Source organism: Agelaius tricolor, unplaced genomic scaffold, assembly GCF_023055355.1.
Source record: "Agelaius tricolor isolate 1412-34295 unplaced genomic scaffold, bAgeTri1.0.p SCAF_28, whole genome shotgun sequence".
NCBI classification, from domain to species: domain Eukaryota; kingdom Metazoa; phylum Chordata; class Aves; order Passeriformes; family Icteridae; genus Agelaius; species Agelaius tricolor.
The window spans coordinates 5,575,474-5,597,307 of NW_027269288.1; the positions used below are offsets into that span (position 1 = coordinate 5,575,474).

The 21,834-nt window shown below is 46.3% G+C and overlaps 1 protein-coding gene across 1 annotated transcript; it reads left to right on the forward strand.

Moving 5' to 3' along the window:
- Positions 1-18: 18 nt before the first annotated feature.
- DNAJC11 (DnaJ heat shock protein family (Hsp40) member C11) lies at positions 19-21,624 on the forward strand. The gene is made up of 16 exons (XM_071449133.1): positions 19-155; positions 3,489-3,618; positions 5,534-5,607; positions 6,797-6,898; positions 10,929-11,057; positions 11,624-11,746; positions 12,633-12,706; positions 13,642-13,831; positions 14,805-14,890; positions 15,335-15,451; positions 16,407-16,562; positions 16,683-16,752; positions 16,876-16,933; positions 17,564-17,706; positions 18,143-18,272; positions 18,875-21,624. Exons 1-16 carry the CDS (start codon positions 84-86, stop codon positions 18,898-18,900), a joined length of 1,680 nt encoding a protein of 559 aa, XP_071305234.1. The 5' UTR covers positions 19-83; the 3' UTR covers positions 18,901-21,624.
- Positions 21,625-21,834: the final 210 nt, after the last annotated feature.

The window sequence follows — 21,834 nt, forward strand, 5'->3', positions numbered from 1 at the left end:
GGCAACGCGCGTGCGCGGGCGGTAGGACCGCCGGGCCGCCAGGGGGCGCCGCAGCGCGGGGCGCGGGGTGAGAGGTCGGGACGATGGCGGCGGCCTTGGGCGAGGAGGCGCCGGACAACGAGGACTACTACGGGCTGCTGAACGTGCGCCGTGAGGTGCGGCCGCGGGGCCGCGCGGGGCCGCGCGGGGCCGGGCGGGGTGAGGCGAGACCCTCGTGTGCGCCCGGCGGGAGCGGCGCCCCTGCGGCGCCCCTGCGGCGTGTCCTCCGCACGGGCCGGGCTGCTGCCGCTGCTGGCGGTGGCGGGGCGGGAGAGCTCGGGCCGGGCCGCGGGGCTCCCGGTTGGGTGAGACGGGGGAGCACCCGCTGAGGCCGGGAAATGCGGGGTTTGCTCCGAACTGCGGCGGTCTGGGCTTTGCCGGGGCGCTCCTGATGCAGCTCCGCGCACGCCGCGCACACCCGCGTCCCCTGGGGCACGGCTCGGGAGGCTTCCCGAACCTTTCCAGTTTGGAAACAGCCAGGGCTTTCTGCAAAACGTTGTTCCCGCCAAAAAAAAAGATCTAGAATCCTTGATTTCACTTTTAAGAATAGATGGATATTAATTGGTGCGGGTTTGTTACACCGGAACAGTTTGGAACTTATTGGGAGATAACTGCTTTTTTTATAGTAATTATTAAGCAGATCTACAAAGATCTGGATGTAGGAACTGTGCTGTAATTTGTTTCAGCGAGTGCAACTGCATTATAGATCTGTTACATATATTTGTGTGTGCATAAATATGTATAGAAATCCCATCCAGTCCATCAGCCTGGGTGTGGCCGTTGTAGCTGGACAAGGCTCGTATTGAACCACCACTGCTCCGTGCAATAGGATATCCAGACTTGGAAGCGATTCAGTCTGAGAGCTTGGAAGAATTCCCTTTGGAACTCCTGTCAGCCCCTGAGCTGCAGGGACAGTCCCTGTGCCTCATGTGTAGGAATCAGCTGCGTTCCTGAAGGAACAGAGTGTGATGGTCACGCTGTTTGCAGAACTCTCTGATGCTGAGCTCCTTTTAAAAAAAAAATTTGAAGGCCTCGTCTGGTTTAAAGCCGGCAAGGCCATGCTTGTACATTCCTTGGGAGCTTTCGTAATTCCCCTCCAAAACGTCAGCAGCGTGCAGAGGTTAGAACAGAGGCGGGAACCGCGCAAGGGTTGTGACTGCTGGGGAAGGTTTAATGGTTAACTTAGCCAGGCTTCCAGAGCAGAACATTCAGGTTTTGTACAGCAGGGAGCTGGAAACTGAATAAAAGGGGTCTGCAAGGGAGTAATTCCAACAGAGAGGAGCAGGTGCTTTGTTAATTGCCCCTTGCTAATTATTTTCAGCAGTACTGTCCTGTAGTGGAAGTGGTGAGCAGCATGTCTGGGTGCTGACACGGGATGATGAGCTTGGAGCTGCAGTGACCCCATGGAGGCAGGATCCTGTGAGCAGGAATTGCTCTGTGTGTGTGTGTGAATGATTCATCTTTTAGACATGTTAGTCTGCTAAAAACACGGTGCTGTGTTTGAGACGTTAAATGAGACCTTTCAATGTTGACCAGAGTTTTGGTAATAAAAATGTAACTTACATGCTGTTATTTGTGACTGCATTTCCTGGCAGTCTAAAAACCATGTCAGGGTTTCTTTAGTGGTTTTGAAGAGGCTGTTGCTCATGGAATATTGAACCAATGACCCAAACTACTCAGTGATGATGAAATGCCCAATCTAACATTTTATTGAACATGGCATTTATGAAAAATGAATCTGCTCATTTCTATTATATAATCAATAGCACATTAAACCATTTATCATTAATTTGATTTAAAAATGCCATTTTGGGGCTATATGTTCCCCTGCCTTCCCAGTCGAGTTTAAATTTGATATCCGAGAAAGCACAAGGTAGTAAAAAGAAATAAGCTAATTGTAGCTGTCCTTACTGTCTTGGGACCAGCAAATTTCACAGCTCCCCTTTTGCTGTATCATTTCAAAACATTAACAAGCAACAATACAATCATGCAGAAAAAACCATTCTGAGCTGTCCTCAAATCCAAAGAGATTCCTGGCATTGTGACACAAGTGAGTGTGTTTGTGTGATGGAAAACCTCCTTGCCACAAGTGGTAAAAAAGATGTTACTTCAAGAAATTACCTTTTAGGAACTTTATCTCCCCAGTGAAAGCTAGGAACCTGTGACAGCTTTGCTTCCTGAAGGGTGCTAACAGTAAATGGAAATTGTGTCTGTAAATCCACTTCTGTCTGAGTGCCCCCCTCACTGACTGCACTGGGTCCTGACTGGGGCAGCCCCCGGGGACAGCCTGGGCCATCAGGTTTTAGTTATTTTACTCTGGATGTTCCTCCTGGAATGGCTTCCTGTGCCCAGGAACTGGTTCTTGCCTGGACAGTTTGGGAACTGGATGGTTGGGCTCTTTCAAGCTCTGCCTGGGGGAAATTCTTGTTGATTTTAGCAACTGCACTTCTGAAAAGTCGGTGTTAAGCAATCTCCAAGGAATGGGCAGGAACAGGAACTGCAATGCAAGGGATATAGCAGGGTGAGGTGAGAGAGGAGAGATTACCAAGACTCTCTAGAGTCCAAAAATAACATTGCTGGGAGATGATAATGGAAGGAGCAGGGGTTTTTCCCTATTGATTCTGAAAGAGCCATCCATGTCCTTGGAAGGAGGCCAGGTGCCATCTGAGGTCCCAGAGCGGTTGCAGTAAAGGACAAGGCAGGATTGTTTGTGATGTGTTTGGTGGCACAGTGTTCTCTTGGTTATCTGTCTGTGGTTTTGTTGGACAGATGAGGCACCTTCCTCCTTCACAGCACAACACTGACCCTGCTGGGGAGCAGAATGGGGCACTGGGGAGCACAGGGCAGGTGCTGGGATGAGAGCAGAACCGTGGCTTTACATTTCTTACCCTTACAGCTGAGGAAAGTCTGTGCTTTTGGATAGTTACAGTGTCCCCTTGAGGGTTGAGATTGAAATATGAGTAGAATTTGTTGTACATCTCTGGACTTACGTATTTTTATCTGAGATGACTTTGCTGTTTCCTGCTCTTCTGATTTGGAGGGGAATACCTGTATTATATAGTTATATTAGGCAACTAATACAGCTATATACAACTATAATACCTGTATTATATAGTTGTATTAGGCAACTGCCTGATACAGGTATTAGGTAGTTGCCTAATACAACTAGTCTGAACATGAATGGTGGGGTTTTTACATAATTTTTTGTACCTGGGTATGCACTGATGAGCTATTGAGGTCCCTTGTTGCGCTCTAGATACCGTGGACAATCCTGGTGTGATAATTGAATATTTTATTAACTTACATACCGAACCAATAATCAATTCTTGATTTTGGTCCAAAGTAATGCAGCGTAACAGCTGACAGACTTCCCTTTCAGGACTGATTTTGAGAGTGGCCTTTTGGCAATGGCCTTGGCCGTCCTTGTTGATTGTTGGTGGTTTCCACAGGCCTCCCAGGAGGAGCTGAAGGCGGCGTACCGCCGGCTGTGCATGCTCTACCACCCCGACAAGCACCGCGACCCCGAGCTCAAGAGCCAGGCTGAGCGCCTCTTCAACCTTGTCCACCAAGCCTATGAAGGTCAGGGGAAGGCTGAGCTTTGCAGGGGGGTTCTGGGAGAGCTGTGTCTTCATGCTTTTTGAAGATATTTGTTATTACAAAGTAATAATTCAATTTGGTGATACTTACCGATGCTGTTTCCTGCTTCTGTACCATAAGTCAGAGGGGAAATGCCATATAAATGCTGCAGAGAATGAGATGTGGAGTGTCTGTCTTACCTCCTGCATGTTGTAAATGATCTTCTCATCACTTCCCTTACTTCTAAAGACCTCTTCCATAGGAGAATAAAGACTGAAAAGCTTCAAATAGAAGGATAATTTCATATTGTACTGATGAACTGCTGCATCCCTGAGTTCTGTTTCCTGTCACCTGGCTGTGGTCTCCATTTCTAGCAAGTTCTTCTATATGCTCAGACTGAGAGGAGGAGACAAATGTTTCACAGCAGTTAGTTTGTTCTTGTGCCAAAGTCCTTTTCAAATACTGTGAATTAAACTGAAATTTACTTTAATCCTGGTGTGCAAGTTGCACCTGGAGTGCAGATGGATTAGAATGGTAGAAGTCATCCATGTTACAATCCTGGTGCACCCAGTCCTAGTGAATTTTTTACCCCCTTTGTTTTGACTGGTAAGCATTTGCTCCTTCCAGTTGGACTTGAGCATGTGTGGAGTCTTTCCTGTTGTCCCTAGGTTGGATGTTGGAACCTGTGGAAGCTTTTGCTGGGCGAGCAGGGAAAGTCTGACCTTGATGATGTGCAGGACAAAAACTCATAATGCTTCAATAATTTCATTTTAGTGTAGTGAGTGGCCTTACATTAGAGGCAGCAGCTTCCCTTTGAATTTTCTGGCTGCTCTTGGAACTTGGTGCTCGTTTAGTACCAAATGTGAGTGTAGTATGTTACAAGCAAAAATTTTGACATCTTGGAAATGAGCCGCTTCACCTCCTCTCTGTTTTCTCTTTCTCCACTTCCACCTCTTAGTATCACACAACAAAAGATTCATTTTATCAGAATTCATAAAAAACAATGTCTGCCTGTGACATTTAACAAGTCCAATAATATTCCACTAGTTCAGACTGAAACTCAATTACCAGTATAAGCCTTTTTTTGCCTTACTCTACTCCCCCAGCTCCCTGGGGACACATCAGTTTTCCCACAGCCTCAAGAAATACATAAAATAAAGCTGGTCTTAGAACCCTGGAGAAGGAAATAGTGATGATTTTTTGATTTATTTTTTCTTACAGAAAGATGTAAGAAAATAGGAGCTTATGCATTTAAATATGCTTTACCCTCTTCCTAATTCTGTGCCTAGTCTTTTTCTAAAGTAACTGTTCTGCAGTCTCCTGTTGTATTTTGTGTTGTCCATTGTGTTGGGTGATATTTTGGGAGGTTAAGATTCTACACACACCTTTGCCATTACCCCTTATTGATGCTTGGCAAGGTGTGAACTGCCTTGTGGAAATTCCTTAGTTGGGACTAGCTGGGAAAGGATCAGTGGACATGGCTGGTGTGGAAGATCAAAGGAAGCACCACAGAGCTTTGAAAGACAGAGCTGGATGGCAATCCCAGGAAAGACCCAGGGACTGCTCTTTCATAATTTTTCATCATCTCCATGTTTGGTAGAGGGTTTGTGTCACCTTCAAAGAAAGCAGTGTTAGAAACCCCCTCTGCACATTCACTTAGGCTGCATGTCTCTTGTGTTCTTTCCACTTTTTTGTTTTAGGAAAAGAAGGAGAAAAAAATTTGATTTGTTGCAGGGAAAAGTCAGTATATCTTCTCAATAAAGCACATGGAAGCATCAAAGGGGTTAATGTGTAACTGTAGAACGAGATGTTTCTAGGATCAATGCTTGAATTCCAAATATCATGAGTGTTTTGGTCTGAAATCTGAGGAGAAGACCAAAAACTGAGTTCTCTCCTCTCTTTTGGTTTCAATTTACAGTGCTTAGTGATCCACAGACCAGAGCCATCTATGACATATATGGGAGGAGAGGACTGGAGATGGAAGGCTGGGAGGTGAGAGAAATGGAGCACATTATGGCCAGTGGCCTTGACTAAGCCCACCTTTATCTGCCATGGTTCTATCAGCTGCACTGACACCTGGCTGCTAATAAATGCCCCTTGGTTTGAAGGCATCCTTGGTTAGTTATTTCTGTCTCTCTCTGTCCCTGCTGGAACACCATGATGGATTTTCAGAGAACCCTTTGGTTTTGCACTTGACAAGAGAACAATAAACCTGACATTCAGAGTTCCCTGGAAGGATATTACCATGACAGGCAACATCTTTATCTGAGACAAATGTGTCATTATTGTCCATCTAGTCCCATCTTTTTCATCCAAAGCTTGTTTTTTTCAGCATCAACTAGCTTCTGAGTTTGAAATTACTTTTTCTTCCTAGGCTTTTTTGGGGTGGGTCGAGCTGGAGTTTTTTGGTTTTGGTTTGGTTTAGTTTTTGTTGGGTTTTATGGGCTCGGAAACAGAACTTGTCCATTCGTGTCTGTCCAGCTCTGGAGTCCCTTGCTCTGCCAGCCCTGGTAGATTGCACTATGCTGCTTGAAGCAGGATCCTGTGGTATTGGGCCAGGTCAGCACCAAGGTCAAACTTGGAGTCAGTTGCTAGAAATGTGGAGCAGATCCAGCATGTAACAGATGCTTTGGAAACCAGATTTTTTTTAACTGCTTTTGGCAGACTTGATCTTATTTTGAAGAGCCAAATCCAATACTCTTTCTATCCATTCCAAAACTGGGCCTGTATAAAACACTCATTCCCTGACCAATGTCAGGTAAGCAGCTGTGAACCAGCACAGCCTAAAATCACACAGCTCTTGTGGAATCAATTTACCTCAGGCCAGAGACATTCAGTTATTTTCATTTTTGTGTCCACACCTGGTAGAGCAGTTAATGGATCACCGAGGGTAACAGCTGCACTGCAGTGTCCTCTAGTTGTGGTTGGACAGCTCTTTGCCTTGGTTTTGTCAAGGGAATGGAAATAACAAAACCATTTTCCCTTCTCTCAAGGCATGGGGCTTTCTCTCATGCCTGCCCCAAAGGTGCTTTGTTCCAAACTCTGACTGCTCAAATTGGCTTTCAGCAGCTGGGGCAGTGTGTTAGTGCATCCTGCACCCAAGGCCTCTGAACCCCAGCACTGCAATGCCCTGAGCAGCCTGTGTCTGGTAATGGTTTGGTTTTCATTTCTTTTTGAGCAGGTTGTGGAACGAAAGAGAACTGCAGCTGAAATCAGGGAAGAATTTGAGCGTTTGCAGAGAGAGAGGGAAGAGAGGAGACTGCAGCAGCGAACTAACCCAAAGGTAAGCAAAGACTTAATCCTGGTCTCAAGAGTGGGTCTGTGATTATCACCAGTGTGCAGGGGGTGCTGAGCCTAGGTGAGGGCCCAGAGGAAAGAGCCCCTCAGGTGTCTACACTTGCTGCATGGCTTTCTGTCCTTTGCATATACAGTTTCTCTGCATAATATAGGGCAAACAGCTCATTCTTTGAACAATCTCTTACTGAATGTTCTTCTTTTCTTAGGAAAACGTTGAGACAAAATACCTTTTTCAGCAATTTTCACAAAATAGACCTAACACTGAAATATTTATGATTTCTTTCCAAGTTTACTAAAAAATTGTAACTCACTGCAGTTACCTGACAGGTTTTCCCTTTGGCATTGCTGCGGTGTCACAACAATGCAGGGAGCTGTTCAAATGCATCTTGAAACCAGCAACAAATCTGAAGCATCCCTAAGCCAGCTGGGCAGCAGCACAGTGAGCAAAGTCAATCTGAACAGGGTCAGTGCCTGTTTTTGGAAAGGGTGATCGTGCCCTCAGGGTGAGAATCATCCTGGATGCTGTTCCCATCTCAGTTTGAGCAGTGTCTGACTCACCTCAGCTAACCTTGGCTGGTCAGAGGTGCTCAGGAATACCATTGGGATGGCAGGGAGAGATGGGCATGGCAATTGGCCAGAGTATCCATAGCTCAGACTTTTGGTGTCTTTGCTGGCTCTTGGCTTGATGAGTGTGTGAGGCAAACCTGGGGTTTGTCAGGATGGTCCCTGACTGAAGTTTCAAAGCTTGTTGAATCACAAAAATCTTGGTTCTTATGCAATAACTAACATTATCCAAGAGCTGCATTTACTATTAACTAAATGAATTCATAGATTAGTGTAAAATCACAATGTCTTCTGAGTGGACAGATGTGGGATTGCAGTGGTGCTTTGGACTGGATCTTAAGGAAAACATCCATCTAAGCAGAGCTGTAATATTTTGAGACATTCACCTTGGCACCACCTTTGGATGTGCACTGCTCTTAGCAAAGCAATTGGGCTGTACAGATCTCCAGGCTGAGGGTAGTTTATAGACACTAAGAACTGGTTTGTACTAGAAGGGTAAACAAGCATAAAGTGTTGTGTGAGTATCTGTTGACAGCTTTATTCCAGGCAGGAAGGGATTTCTGTGTGCCACAAGCCAGGCAGGGCAAACTATCCCTGCTGGAGGTGTGGGTGAGTGGGGTCAGAGAGGTGTTTTCAGAGAGGGGCATGGTTATCTCCCACTCTGCTGCTCCCTGCTTCAGGAATGTGACATTTTCCCTGGGCGCCTCGCCGTGGCTGCGAGCTGCACTGTGAGCCTGTGTCCTGGGATAAAATTAGCCATCTGGGTGTTTACAGCAATTGCAGGCTGGCAGCTGATGGAAATGCCTCTCCAGGCAGTGTTCCCGTGGAATTGGGGGAGCACAGCTGTGATCATTTCATACACGAGCACAAGTTATTTTAAAATTTCCAACATTTTGTCGGTTCTATAAAACAGTTTCACAAAAATAAAGCATTTTAACCAGAAATGTTGAGCAATAACCAGATGTAGGCAATTTGGAGGGTTGAAATTGAGTCTCCTATTTGCTTTTAGAGCTTTGTTTTTGCTTTCAAAGATGTGCAGAAGGGTTGAAAAGTTCATTACTAGGTTTAAGAAGAACCACTTCCTGTTAGGAGAAATTAAATCCAGTTATTTTCTTGCTGTGAAAGGTGAATATGTAAGGAGCACAGGTCCCTCAAGGCAAAGTCTGGCATAACTTCCAGGTATCACCTTCCTGAAGGTAAATCCCTAAGTAAAAAGTAAGGAGGAAGTACATTTTCCTCTGGCACATCTACGAATTCCATCAGTGAAGTCTGTTACCTTTTCACAGGCTGGCAAATAAAAGTGATTTCAAAAGCTAATCCCAGCTCTGATGGTTCCATAGTGCCACTCCTGCTCCCTGCCCTGCTGAGCTGCTGCTCTGTGCAGCACAGTGTGGGCACCTCTGACTCCTGAGCAGGAGCTCCAGCTCTCTCCTGCTGCCCTTCCTTTGGGGAAAATTCCTCCATGGTCGGAGCAGGTGGCTGATGGGAGCTGGGAGCAGCAGCAATCCCCTCCATTATCCGGAGGCACAGGGGTGCTCTTGTTCTCTGGGAATATTTTTAACTTTACCATCTGCTGCTTTTCCTGTGCTTGTGCCTGAACCAGTTTCCTTGCCAGGATCCACAGAGCTCCCAGGGTGACTTCACCTGCTTGGCAGGAGGTGGAGGATCTGCCCAGGGTCCACCTCTGACCTTAGGGAAAGGCAGAGGAGCAGGAGCTCTGCTGAGGAACAGGGAGACACTCCTGTCCTCTGAGCAGATCTTGTGGATTTTCATGGAGAGGTTCAGGTGTTTTCCTTGGGAGGAATATTTGCTGTACAATTCATACATGTGAAAAAGGAAATCCTAGTGTTCTGAGTGTGTTTTAGAGAAAGGAGGTGCAGTGAAATTCAGGGAGGCGTGTGGATCTTGGTGCATCTTTCCAAAGGGTGCAGCAGTGTGGCACCAGGAAGCCAAGTACAGCAGGATTGCCTCCAAATGGGTGTTTGCTAGCACAGGACTGAGCCCTTCCAGGGTGGTTAGAGGTTTTCCATTGCTTCCCTCTTCTTTTGGCCTGGTATCAAGGAACAGCATGGCATAGGAGAGGGCTGAAACTGGAGAAGCTGTAGGGTCTGGAGTCACTTGAAGGTGACTTGCAGATGATTCCTGAAAGTGCAGAAGCTGGTTGTTGGTGCCACCACAGTGCAGAACAATGAATGTAATTGCTCTGAAATTCACCAGCTGCCAAGGGTGGTTAGTAACCAGCTGGGGCACAGCCCCTGTTCCAGGATTCAACTGGAAATAACCACACCTTTCGGTTTTAAAATATTTATCCAATTTTTCCTTCATAAGTAATCAGAAAATGAAAATTGAGAAGAGGCTGGGAATCTCCACAGCAAATAGATAGACTGGGAGCCCAGGCAGAGAAAAGGTTCCAGTCCTGTCAGACTCTGCAATTCTTCCTTTATTTACAGTCCAGCATTTGATTGGAGTGGAGCAATCAAGGAAAAATGCTCCCTCAGACTGAAATAAGGATTTATTTCAGCCGTGCTTGGCCTGAGTGTGGATGGGGTTTGTAGCTACCCAGCTATTGAGTTTCCATATACAAACTGCTCCGAGTTCAGTCTGTGCTTGTGCACAGAGGGGGGGTTTTATTGCAATCCATATGTTTTATAGGAGCTGGGATGCTGTCAGATGGGTCCATAGGGAAGGTTTCCAAAGCCTCTTGAAGTTATATGACCCAGACAAGTACCTAATTGTGCTCTTTTGAAAGAAACACACTCCTGCAGTTAGTCTGAGGGAGCACAGCAGCAGGTAGCCAGGCTATTGTGCTGTGGCCTAGATTTTTGTAGGAATAAGTTTTTCTATATAGTCTGAGAAAGGAAATATTTACCACTTGCTAAAAGTATGTCTTTTTCAAGCTTTCCTTCTCATCACAAAGTATAAAGTAGAAGAAGAAATCAAAATATTTTGCTAACAAGGTCAATTGCAAGTGAATGGTACAGTTCAGTACTAAGTTGGTTTAGGTAACTCATAAGAAGAAGCCTGTAGAGGTTTTCTGACCAAGTTCCATTGAAGAAAATCAATTTCTAGAATATATTATTTCAACTTTTAAATACTGACAGAGCACAGTCATTCGTGGGGAAAGAAGAAACCTGCTGTGTAAAGGTGTTCTACCTGCTTCTGTAATGTGTCACTATAGAAAAATGACCTCCTGGGATTGCAAGTTGAGTTTGTGCTGAAAAACTGCCTGTTCTCCAGTCTGTCTGATGATTTATATTGCTGTTTTAAAATATTGTAATCATTCACTTTTGTTTTGTGCATTAGGAAATGCATTTTAGAGTGGTAAAAGTAATTGCAGAGCAATGGAAAGCTGCACAAAAATGTAATCATGCACAGGGATGGTTCAGCCACTTGTTCTGTGTACGCCAGATGTTTGCTAATGCTGAATGCCTGTTTCACTTGTCATCCCTCAGGGAACAATTAGTGTGGGAATAGATGCCACTGACCTGTTTGATCGCTATGACGAGGAGTATGAAGATGTGCCTGGGAGCAGCTTTCCCCAGATTGAGATAAACAAAATGCACATATCCCAGTCCATCGAGGTGAGGAGGGCAAACTCTGCCGTGCGAGCGGGGCGTGAGTGAGTGCAGAACACAGAACACTCTGCTCCTGCCTCTCTGCAGGGTTTGGGGGGGACAGCACAGCTGGGAAGAGGCAGCTTGGGGCCAGCAGAATGGTGGGTTGGCTCTGCAGCCTTTGGGCAACTGCTCTGTGGGCTGCAGTGGTCCTGCCCTCCTGGCAGGGAGATGCTCAGTGCCCAGTTGTCACTGAATGGAATGTGTTCAGTGGAGGAAAGCAAATGGCACCCAGTCCTGAGGATGAGCATAAGGAAAAGGATGGAGAAGCATTTTCTCTTTCAGAGAGTTGTAGAAATTTAGTCTGCTAGAGAGATGAGAATGGTTTACAGCTCAAGGTCAGGACTTCAAGGTGGTACATTACAGGTGTCACAAGTGTCTGGTACTGTAAGAATTATCTGACTTTTTGCCATGCTTGATGTTTGACTACAAAACCATTTACACTCTGCAGTGGTGATTATGTTCTTGCAGAACATGCACTGAATGTGTGAACTGGGATCAGAGTTACTTGAAACAATATATTCCTTTTTCAGGCACCCCTGACTTCCACAGATACAGCAATACTGTCTGGAAACCTTTCCACCCAGAATGGGAATGGAGGGGGATCAATTAATCTTGCACTGAGACGAGTGACATCTGCCAAGGGATGGGGGGAGGTAAGAGTACCCCTGTTATGCAGCTTTATATTCAATCTATTAGCTGGTGTTCTATTTTTTGGGGGGGAGCTTTAGCTGTTGTTCATCTCTCATTTTCTATATTCTGTAAAATGTAGAAAAATTAATTCTTAAAGGAATTTGAGACAAAGGGAATACCAAACCTTGGGGTTTTTTTTATTTTTCTCCCCTCTCCATTTGGCCATGCAATTTGGACTTTACCTGTGCAGACAGAATTGTTACCTGATGTCTCTGGTCTTTCTGATTGCTCTGTCTGAAGGCACAGTGCTGTTAGCAGGCCTTTTAGGGCAGTGTGATAGTTGGCCTTTGCTTCCAAAACTGCTTTGCTTGCATGGGAAGAATTTATGGGGGAAATAGTTTGAGCCCCCCAGCAGGTCTGAGCAGCTGGAAGGTCCCACGTTGCACCTGCAAGCTGTGCTGTGTTTGAGGTGCTCATGGCATTGCTGGTACAGCTGGCAGCTGCCTGTGCCTTCCTTCTTGCACATGAGCCCCTGCTAGCCTGCTTCCTCAGCTTGGCAGAGTGGGAGTCTTCCTCTCATTTGAGATTCACACACTGGAGGCTTTTGATTTGCATCAGGATTTTTGTAAGAGTTTTCTCCACGTTCCCTGGAGTGACCAAAGCAGGTGCCAGTAGCAGTCACCTGTAGCTTTACAAAACTGGCTTTGTTTTACCCAAGAGCTCCAACTCAGCGAGACACCTTTTCTTCTTCTGAATGCAAAGCTGGAGAGAAGGGAGGGTGCTGAAAGAGGTTATAAATGTAACTCAGATGTGTAAAACAGCTGTGATAAAAATGATGCTCGTGACATACTTTGTCACTATTGCAAAGGATGTTTTCTTCTGATACTCTGGCACTGTGTATTCCAACAGTTGGAGTTTGGAGCTGGAGACCTTCATGGACCTCTCTTCGGGCTGAAGATATTTCGTAATCTTACACCAAGATGGTAAATATTAGAAAAATGGCCTTGTGGTTAATATCCCACAATAAGGAGCTGAATGACTTGAATTCTCTTCCACATTAATTTTTGATTCGTTTTCTGTCCTACAAAATAAGGTATTTTCACTTTAGACTTAAGGTCATACTTGTATTGTCAAAATGCCTGCATTCTTTTTGGGTGTTGGTGCCCTCCCTTTTCATATTTCCATTTTAAGGAAGGTCTGTGTTCCACATCCTTAGATTTGTACTTGATCTTGTCATGATTCATCATACTTGAGTCAGAGCAACTGAAGTTTGCTCTAGGAACAGAACAAAAAATGGGGAACTCTTCTGAGGCTTCCATGTGTGAGAGGGAGTTTTCTGACAGCAAAACAGGAGATGATGTATCATATTTTAGGAAAATAATATCAAATTTGCCACTAGTGTCATGTCTGTCCACAAATGAGTAGAAGTCTCAGGCTGCAAAGGAGATACAAGGTAAGGCCTGTGATTGGAGCCACATGTCAGAGCATCATAGGAGCTCATGTAGGTTCCCTCTGTTTACATTTTCAAATTTGCCATTCCTCAGAGCTTGTACAGGATTCTTGTTCCCCGGGGAGTGCTTTAGCACTGGTTTTTAGGATTATTGAATAGCAGGGCTGCTCTGTGCCAGCAGCCCAGTGTGCTGTTCTGCAGAGACCAGGATGTTACCTGCACAGGGCAGGAAGGGGAAGGCTGGGTGCCTGGCACAGACAATAAACCAGGGCACAGCCTGCTCTCCTGGGCGCTGCTGTGCTCAGGGCAGTCTGAATTCATTTTTACTTTTCCCTGAAAGCCTCGAGCATCACGCTTTTTGCAGGATGGTCTCTGGGCACTCAGTAAAAATTCCTGGGCAAGAAAGACTTCTGAGGCCAGCTGGGAGCTTGTGTTTTTTCACTGACAAATTTCCCCTCATTTTTCTAGTTTCATCACCACAAACTGTGCCCTGCAGTTCTCATCCCGCGGGGTCCGCCCCGGCCTCACCACGGTCCTGGCCCGCAACCTGGACAAGAACACCATGGGCTACCTGCAGTGGAGGTGGGGCATCCAGTCAGCCATGAACACCAGCATTGTCCGGGACACCAAAAGCAGCCACCTCACCCTGGCAATGCAGGTGAGAGCCACAGGCAGCACAGGGAGGGATCCTGCCCTGTGGGAGAGAGCAGCCTCACCTTCCTGGCCCAGCTGTGTTTTGCTCTTGGGAGTTTGCAGTTTATTGCAGCCCCAAGACACATGAAAAGTCTCTGTTTTGGCCCCCACGTTCAAAGAATGAGTCAGAGCTCTTCAGTTCTTGGTCTCAGAGTTGTTTATTGTATCTTGTCTATAAATTTTTTTCTCCTGTCCAGCCAAGGTCTGCTCAGCAGGACAGACAGAGGCACTCTGCCTGCCCCCGGGGCAGTGTTATCTCTTTATACTACAAACTATGTATAACATGTTTACAATTACTTCCCAATACCTATCACCTATGTTAGACAGTGAGTTTCTACTCTAGACCAATCCAAAAGTGCCAACATCACAGCAGAAGGTGGAGGTAGAGAAGAAGAAGAAGAAAGGCTGGACACACCCAAGTCCCTCCATCTTGTCCCCAAAACCCTTATTCTAAAAACCCCAAAATCTACTTTTCCACCTAGTGATAATTTTATTATTACACTGCTTAAACTTCTGTGGCTTTCAGGTCTTCATACAAAGCTGGTAATTTGCTCCATGGGTCATAATCAAACCCACAGGTGTTCTGGGCTGTGTGCCAGGGTCTCTGAGCCCCCTGGCAGGGGTCCCAGCAACTCTGGACACCCAGAGGGATGAACTGAGTTCTGACATTTTGCCTTGGGATTACAGATTAAGGAAGCAGTTGGTGTATTTTGTGATAGACCTAAGATAGGTCACCAGCTGTTTGGCAGAGCACAGCTTTTGACATTGTCATAGGTGATGTGGGTCAGCTTCCAGTAGGGTCAGGACAACATGGACAGCAGAGGTTGTAAGTGGCAAGCTCTGCTTTGTGTTGTGTGCTTCAAGGTTGAGAAGGGAAACTGGGGGGGCAGCAGTTGCCAAGAGTATGTTTTGATATGTTTGTGCCTCTTGTGTTTCAGCTGGGAATCCCCCATTCTTTCATGATGGTCAGTTACCAGCATAAGTTTCAGGATGAGGATCAAACACGAGTGAAAGGTTCTCTCAAGTAAGTGCTCAGGAGGGAATTCACATTGCTCACAGCCTGAGGACTCTGTCCTCTCCTGCTGTTGTAGGCCTCCAGGTTCCACACAAACCAAATGCTTCTGTGGCCTTTGGGAGCCCGCTTTTCATTCTTTAAATCTGGTAAAGGCTGAAGGGAATGTCTTGGAGGCTTGCCCCTGTGTGCCTCTGCACTTAAGTGGAGCTAATAATACTTGTCTATGATATCTCTACATCATCCCAAATAAGAAAGCCAGAAGTTCTTGTTCACTACTTAGCAAGCTGGAAGGTCTCATCTCACCTTGGAGGGATACTGTGAATCTTCCAGAGGCCAACATCTGCTGCAAACAGATGCATTTCCATGCTTTACTTGTTTGGGAATTACAGGATTCAGTAAAGAGAAATTCAAATGTCTTCTCTGTCTTAACAGTTCTTGGTTCTGTCATTCTAGGGTGGGTTTCTTTGGGACCATAGTGGAGTATGGAGCAGAGAGGAAGATCTCCAGACACAGTGTTTTAGGAGCCACTGTCAGCGTCGGTGTTCCTCAAGGAGTGTCCTTGAAAATCAAGTCAGTTCAAGATCTCAACTCTTTTTTGCAGAGGCTGACCATAACCTCCATGATTCTATTTCCAGTATTCAGGTGGGAAGGTCCCAGTCCCAGGTCAATACAGGTGTATTGATACATCACTGGGAGAGGGTGCAGCTGCCCTCAACTCTAATGCAAGCTGTAAGCCCATCATAAGCAATGGGTGCTTTCCACTGGTGTGACTCACAGCCTGAGCCACCTGTCTGTGTGTGTGTGCATCAGAATATTCTGAAATGCAGCTTAAATTGAGATTTGGAGCACTCTGGTAAGTGAATGGAAGATTTCTGAAAATCTTAGTGGAGATGGATTCCATGTGTATTATGCTGTATGCAAGTGAATGCTTGAATTAGGGAATGACCATTACCTACTGCAGGTGATTGTACCATTACCAAGCTGCAGTTCACAGAAGGACAGAGCTCATTAAGTGTCCCTGTGCTGTGGTGCACTTCAGTTGGGGCCAGCTACAGGTGGGGTGTGAAACTGCTGAAGGCCTGAAGAATTCAGGCCCAAGGAAACTCATATTTTCTAAAATACATATTGTTACAGACTTCAGAAAAATATTCATGTACACCTACCCTGAAGGCCCATGCCAGTGTTATGAGCACAGGCCTTCTCTAGAAGCATTTTCTCTTCTTTCATGGGGATGTTCGTCCCTTTTTCGGTTGAAATTAATGACCAAGCAAATTCTCCTAAGATTAAAAAAAGAACTTTAGAATGGTCAGGTACTATCACGAGCTGCTGCTTCAAAGTCTGGCTCTGGCTGGTGTCAGCTGCCTTTTCTGCCGTTGGCTTTTTCAGTTTATCAGGCTTTTCACATTTTGAGCTCCTTATTCATCTCTCCTTGGTTCATCAGCAAGCACTGCTGCTAAGTGTGCTTCATCAAGCACATCCAGCTCTGCTTTTTCTCTTACCATCCCTCTGCTCTTCTTTGTTGCAGGCTGAATAGGGCCAGCCAGACCTACTTCTTCCCTGTCCATCTAACAGATCAGCTGCTTCCCAGCGCCGTGTTCTATGCCACCGTGGGACCTCTCGTTATCTACTTTGCCATGCACAGGCTGGTCATCAAACCCTACCTCAGGGCACAGAAGGAGAGGTGAGCTTGCACATTCCTCAGGAAGTCTCACTTGGGCTTATTTGTGTGAGGGTAAGGGATGGGTAAGGAGACCCTGCCCCAGTTTCTGCCTGAATCCCAGCTCTGCCTTCCTTCTGCCAGAGAGCTGGAGAAGCAGCGGGAGAGCACAGCCAGTGACATCCTACAGAAGAAGCAGGAGGCTGAAGCAGCTGTAAGTCTTTCTTGTAACTCAGTCCCCTTAGTGAAAGGAAACTCTTTTCACTCTGGACCATTCTCCTTTGGCCACAGTGTGTGACCCTGTGTGACTTCTGCTCTGCCACTTGTGTCGTGACAGGTCCGGTTAATGCAGGAGTCAGTCCGAAGGATAATTGAAGCAGAGGAAGCCAGAATGGGTAAAGATTATGATGTCATTTACTTGTTCTATAATTTTGGAGAGAAGAAGGAACAATGCAAAGGTGGTGTTTCTTCATTCCCACTCCTGATAAAGTGCAGCTTAGTTGCTGCTGTGCCTGCAGTGGGGGAGCCCATTATGACTCAGCTCCAGGTGCCTGAGCTTAGGAGGGATCACAGAATATTATCTTGGGACATGGTGTGAAGTGGATCAACAGACTGAAGACAACAGTCTGGAATTACCTCTTCCCCAGAGAGAGGTGTGCCTATAAAAAGGTGCAAAAGTTGTAGTCTGAAATTCAGCTTTCACTGATTTCTCCCTTACATGGTTTGCTCCTGGATCATGATGGGAATCTGGTCTCATATGGTTACTAGCAGTTTTCCACAGAATGTTCCAAAGTGAACTGAAATCCACTTGGACTGTCACATCAGTGTGACACTGAGGTCCTGTCACTCCATTCTAGTGCTGAAGGTTGCTAACAAACGTGCAAGTAAAAACGTTGTTCTTTGTTGGGAAGTGTGGGTCCAGGCTAGGAGAATTAAATTTCACTGAAAGCAAGAGAAAATGCTGGGATGATATTTTTTGTTAGTGGAAGCCTTCCATCACAGTTGTGATTTCCTGGGAAATGCAGGTCTGATTGTGGTGAATGCCTGGTATGGGAAGTTTGTTAACGACAACAGCAGGAAGAATGAGAAGGTGAAGGTTATAGATGTGACTGTGCCTCTGCAGTGCTTGGTGAAGGATTCCAAACTCATCCTTACAGAGGCCTCCAAGGTACGTAGATGTTCTGTCAAAGCCCAGATTCAGGGACTCAAATGTGTGGCCCAGAATTTTGTTTGAACCATGTGGTGTCCTGCCAGGGGATCTCTCCAGTGGCTTTGGATCAATTCACAGATGCCATTTACCTACCAAGTATTTATTACAAACTTCCAGGAACTTCTGTTTCTTGGAGCTTTTCTAGTGCCAGTGGGACTGGTTGTTCTTGGGGCTGTACACCAGAAACTCCCAACCCCCTGGTTTGCTTTTTTGCACCAAAAACTTGTGGAAATGATAGCCCAGTGTCTCAACTTGCTGGCAGCAAAACTCCCTTTTTTTTTTTTTTTTTTTTTTGTTTTCCTTTATGACACCTTGTCCTTGGCAGTAATAAACGTTTTTGGAGAGCTGTGAAAGTCCATTCCCTGATGCTCAGTGTGTCCTTCTCTGATTCAAGGCTGGGCTGCCAGGCTTCTACGACCCCTGTGTGGGTGAGGAGAAGAGTTTGAAAGTGCTTTATCAGTTCCGAGGAGTTCTGCACCAAGTGATGTCAGCTGACAATGAGGCCCTTAGGATACCAAAGCAATGTAAGTAGCACAGACTGCCCAGCATCTTCCTTGGGGAACTTCATGGGCTGCTTCAGCTCGGTGGTGAAGCACACAAACCTGGGGTTCAGAACTGGGGTTACTGGAATGGACTGACCATGACTTGCCTCTGGAGTGAGGCCCAAAAGAACTCAGCAGCAGCTCTGCAGCTGTTTGTACCAGCTAGTCTGTATCTCCAACTGGGGCTGGAAGCAGAGGCCTCCCACAGGTGCCACTGTCCTTCTGTGCAGTTCTCAGCACTGCGTGGCCATTTGGGGACTGAATTTAATGTACGAAGGCCTGAGTCAGATTTCTTCCTTGTCCCCATTTATCTTACCTGCCAAAATATTTTCTCCCGGCTGGAACAGCTCTGTGAAACTAGTATCTGCTTGTGACAGCTTTTACTGGCACTCCTGTGGGTCTGGTGGGTTGGCTCAAGGGCACCAACCTTTGTTTGCTCTAGACCAGCTCCCTGCCCAGTGTGAGCAGCACATCCAACTGACACAGCTTCCAGAAGTGCATTGGAGGCTTATTTGAGTTGTGTCTAATTAGCAGCCAGAAGTGTTGCTGCCTGTGCTTGGTGCAATTCCTTGTTCTCCCCACAGCTCACAGGATCGATGCCGATGGCTAATCCGGGAACGCGCGTCTCTCCCACAGTACCTGGGTCAACAGAAACTGCAAAACCTCCCCCGGACGCTGCGAGTTTGAACAGAGACACTTTTATTTTTACTGTCTGTATAGCAGGAGGTGTCCTGCCGGTTCTGTTAGGGACAAAAGGACAGACCCTGCTGCTGCAGGCAGCTCCCAGGCAATATCTGAGTTGTGGCTCGGTACCCAATAAAGCAGTGTGACTCTGAGTGCACAGTGCTTTCTGCCAGGGGCTCCGGAGCCTCCTGCTCCCAGCTGGCCACAGCTCCTTCCTGCACTCACACTTCTCTCCTGGCACTCAGCAGGGATGAAGACCTCTTCTTCTCACTTCTCCACGTGCTTCCTGGGGTAGTAACACACCTTCTTCCTTCTCATGAGGGGAATTTCAGTTCTCTGGCCACCTCCTGGAAGTCCCCTGTGCAAATACTTTTGGAGAGAGGTCAGTGATTGTTTCAATCTCAAATCTGTGTTTGAAATGCACTTGTTAAGAAATGTGCTTAACTATGAATGAATTTGCCTTTTGAAGTAATATGGACCTCTTCAGCACCAGTCTGTCCAGCTGCTCATTTCCAACACTGGTCTTCCAGACAAGGACACGGTGTATCATAGTTTTATTATTTCTTCTGCCACCCACAACCATGTATTGTCAAGGATTTCGAGAAAAGAGGAAAGCAAGTGAGGGAGAAGGGCAGCAATTAATTTCGTTTGATTCTGATGCTGCAACTATCTCTTCACATCTAATTTATTTCTAGTAAAAATAAATCTAGTTCATAAAGTAAACTGTACCAAAGTGAGGAGAGAGGCCAAATGGATAAAGGGCTGAAAATGTAACACTCACCTGCTCTTTCTGAAAAGCAGCAGTTACAGCATAGATCCATTGGCTTTTATCTTGCCTAGAAGCCCTGGCAGGGATTTCCAGCAGAAGGGCAGTCCTGGGCTGGTGATTCAGCAGCTGGAAACAGCACCTTGTAGAATCTGTTACACACTGGGTACATCAGCACATCTGAGGCTTTTGCAGAGAGACAAGGAATTGTGGTGCCTGTTTCTTGATCATAGTTTTGCTCTGGATAAGCCCTGACCAGCCTTCATTGCTCATGGGTGACAGCAGAGGGGAAAACATCCATGTCTTGGCAGTGCAGAGTTGCTTTTGACAACTCCTGCCATAACTCCTTTCCTGACATGGACCTGGCCCCTGTTCTGTGCAGCTGTGGTTCTCTGTGCTCAGGTCACTGCACCAGGAGAATGAGATTTCCAAAAGAAATGCTTTCCCCTGTAAAAAACAAGTTCATATTATGAATGGGGTGTTCATTTGTTTTTATTAAAACCAAAACTTTTCAGTTGTGACCAGTTCCTGGTGCAGGGCTTTATTTCACTTATGGCCAGCGTTCTGTCAATCTTAAAGTAAATGTAAAATGTGCAATAAATTATATTCAGCTGAAAAGCAGCTCCCATTCCCTTTGCATCTGTAGGAAGTTTCGTGAGATGAAACCCCTGGAAAGCAAGGGTTTGTAAACATAACAGCACTCTCCATCCCATCCAGCTTATTGACCTCTGCTGGGAGGGACTGGGCAGAAATCTAAATCTCCTCCAGTTCCCTTTTGTGAGGTGTATGGTCAGAAGTGAGGAGCCAGCCTGTAGAGACTAGAACATGGCACAAGAGCATCCCTGAGAGCCAGATGCTCAGTCAGTCTCCCCCGCCCCCTCCTCCTTTCTTCCTTGTTTTCTATCAGTGCCACATTTTGCCAAAACTGTAAGAACAGCCCCACTGCAGAGCCACAGCCTTCACCACCATATTCTTGCTGTGAGCAGCTGCCATTTTACAGCCACAACTCCCCTGGGACTTCTTTTTATGACTCTCTATAATTCAAAATTACCAACAGAATTAAAATAGAAGCTCTAAGCAAGCAGAGCTGAACTTCCAGCCTAGCTTCCAGCATGACCTAGTGCCATTTCCAAAAGGTTGAGCTGCTTTTTCAGTGTGCCAAGGTGTTCAGGCTGCTGCTTTGATGGCAGCTGGCTGAGCAGCAGTGCCTGTGGGCTTGTGGCACATCCATGAGCTGCAGGGTGGCACCAAGGCTCCAGCAGCTCTTGGGTGGTTTGGAGTCTTGGTGCTGCCTGGCGGTGGGGAGGGAGGGAAGGAGGGATTTCTCTTTCAACAGAGGGTTCACAGGGGTTTGGTTTGGGTCTGGCCAAGCCTCCAGTCCTTGCCAAGGGGGTGCAGGGCTGTTTCTGAGGCTGCAGGGACCTGCTGCCAGGACTGTGCACTCTGACACCATCTCCATCCTGGCCTGAGCCCTGTTCCCAGCTCAGTCATTGCACCCTTCAGCAGCCCCTGGCACTTTCCCAGCAGTGTCCCTGCTGTCTGCAGCCACTCAAGCAGTGCCTCCCTCCCAGCCCTCCTCCCTGCCCAGCCCAGGGCTCCATCACCGTGTCCCACATTCTAGCAAGGAGCAGCTGCTCCACAGAAAGGTGGGGATACCTGCCAGCTCTTCCTATCCCCACCTGAGTGTATTGTTTTGGGAGGAGAACTTCAAGTGTTAAGTCTTCCTGCTGCTTGGCACAACAGCTCACAAACCAATAAATCATAACAACAGACTCCTGAGTTTGGAATATAACAAACTCATTGTTCATTTGTCTCACATGTAAGAAAAAAACATGGTTCATTAGAAGTTTTAATGAAAAAATAAAGTTCTGAATTAAACTATAATTATACATGGCTGAAAGTGATGAACTAAAAGAATGGAGATGTTACTTTTTTATTTCTCTCTGCTGATATTGTAACGCGCTGGACACCATCCACTGGGATAAATCCGAAAAGGGGACAGAACAAGAGTCAGTCACATTGATTAGTGTTGAACCTCTGTGAAAAAGAGCCAGTTCACTTGACAGTGCACCATTTCTCCCATAAAAGCTTCAG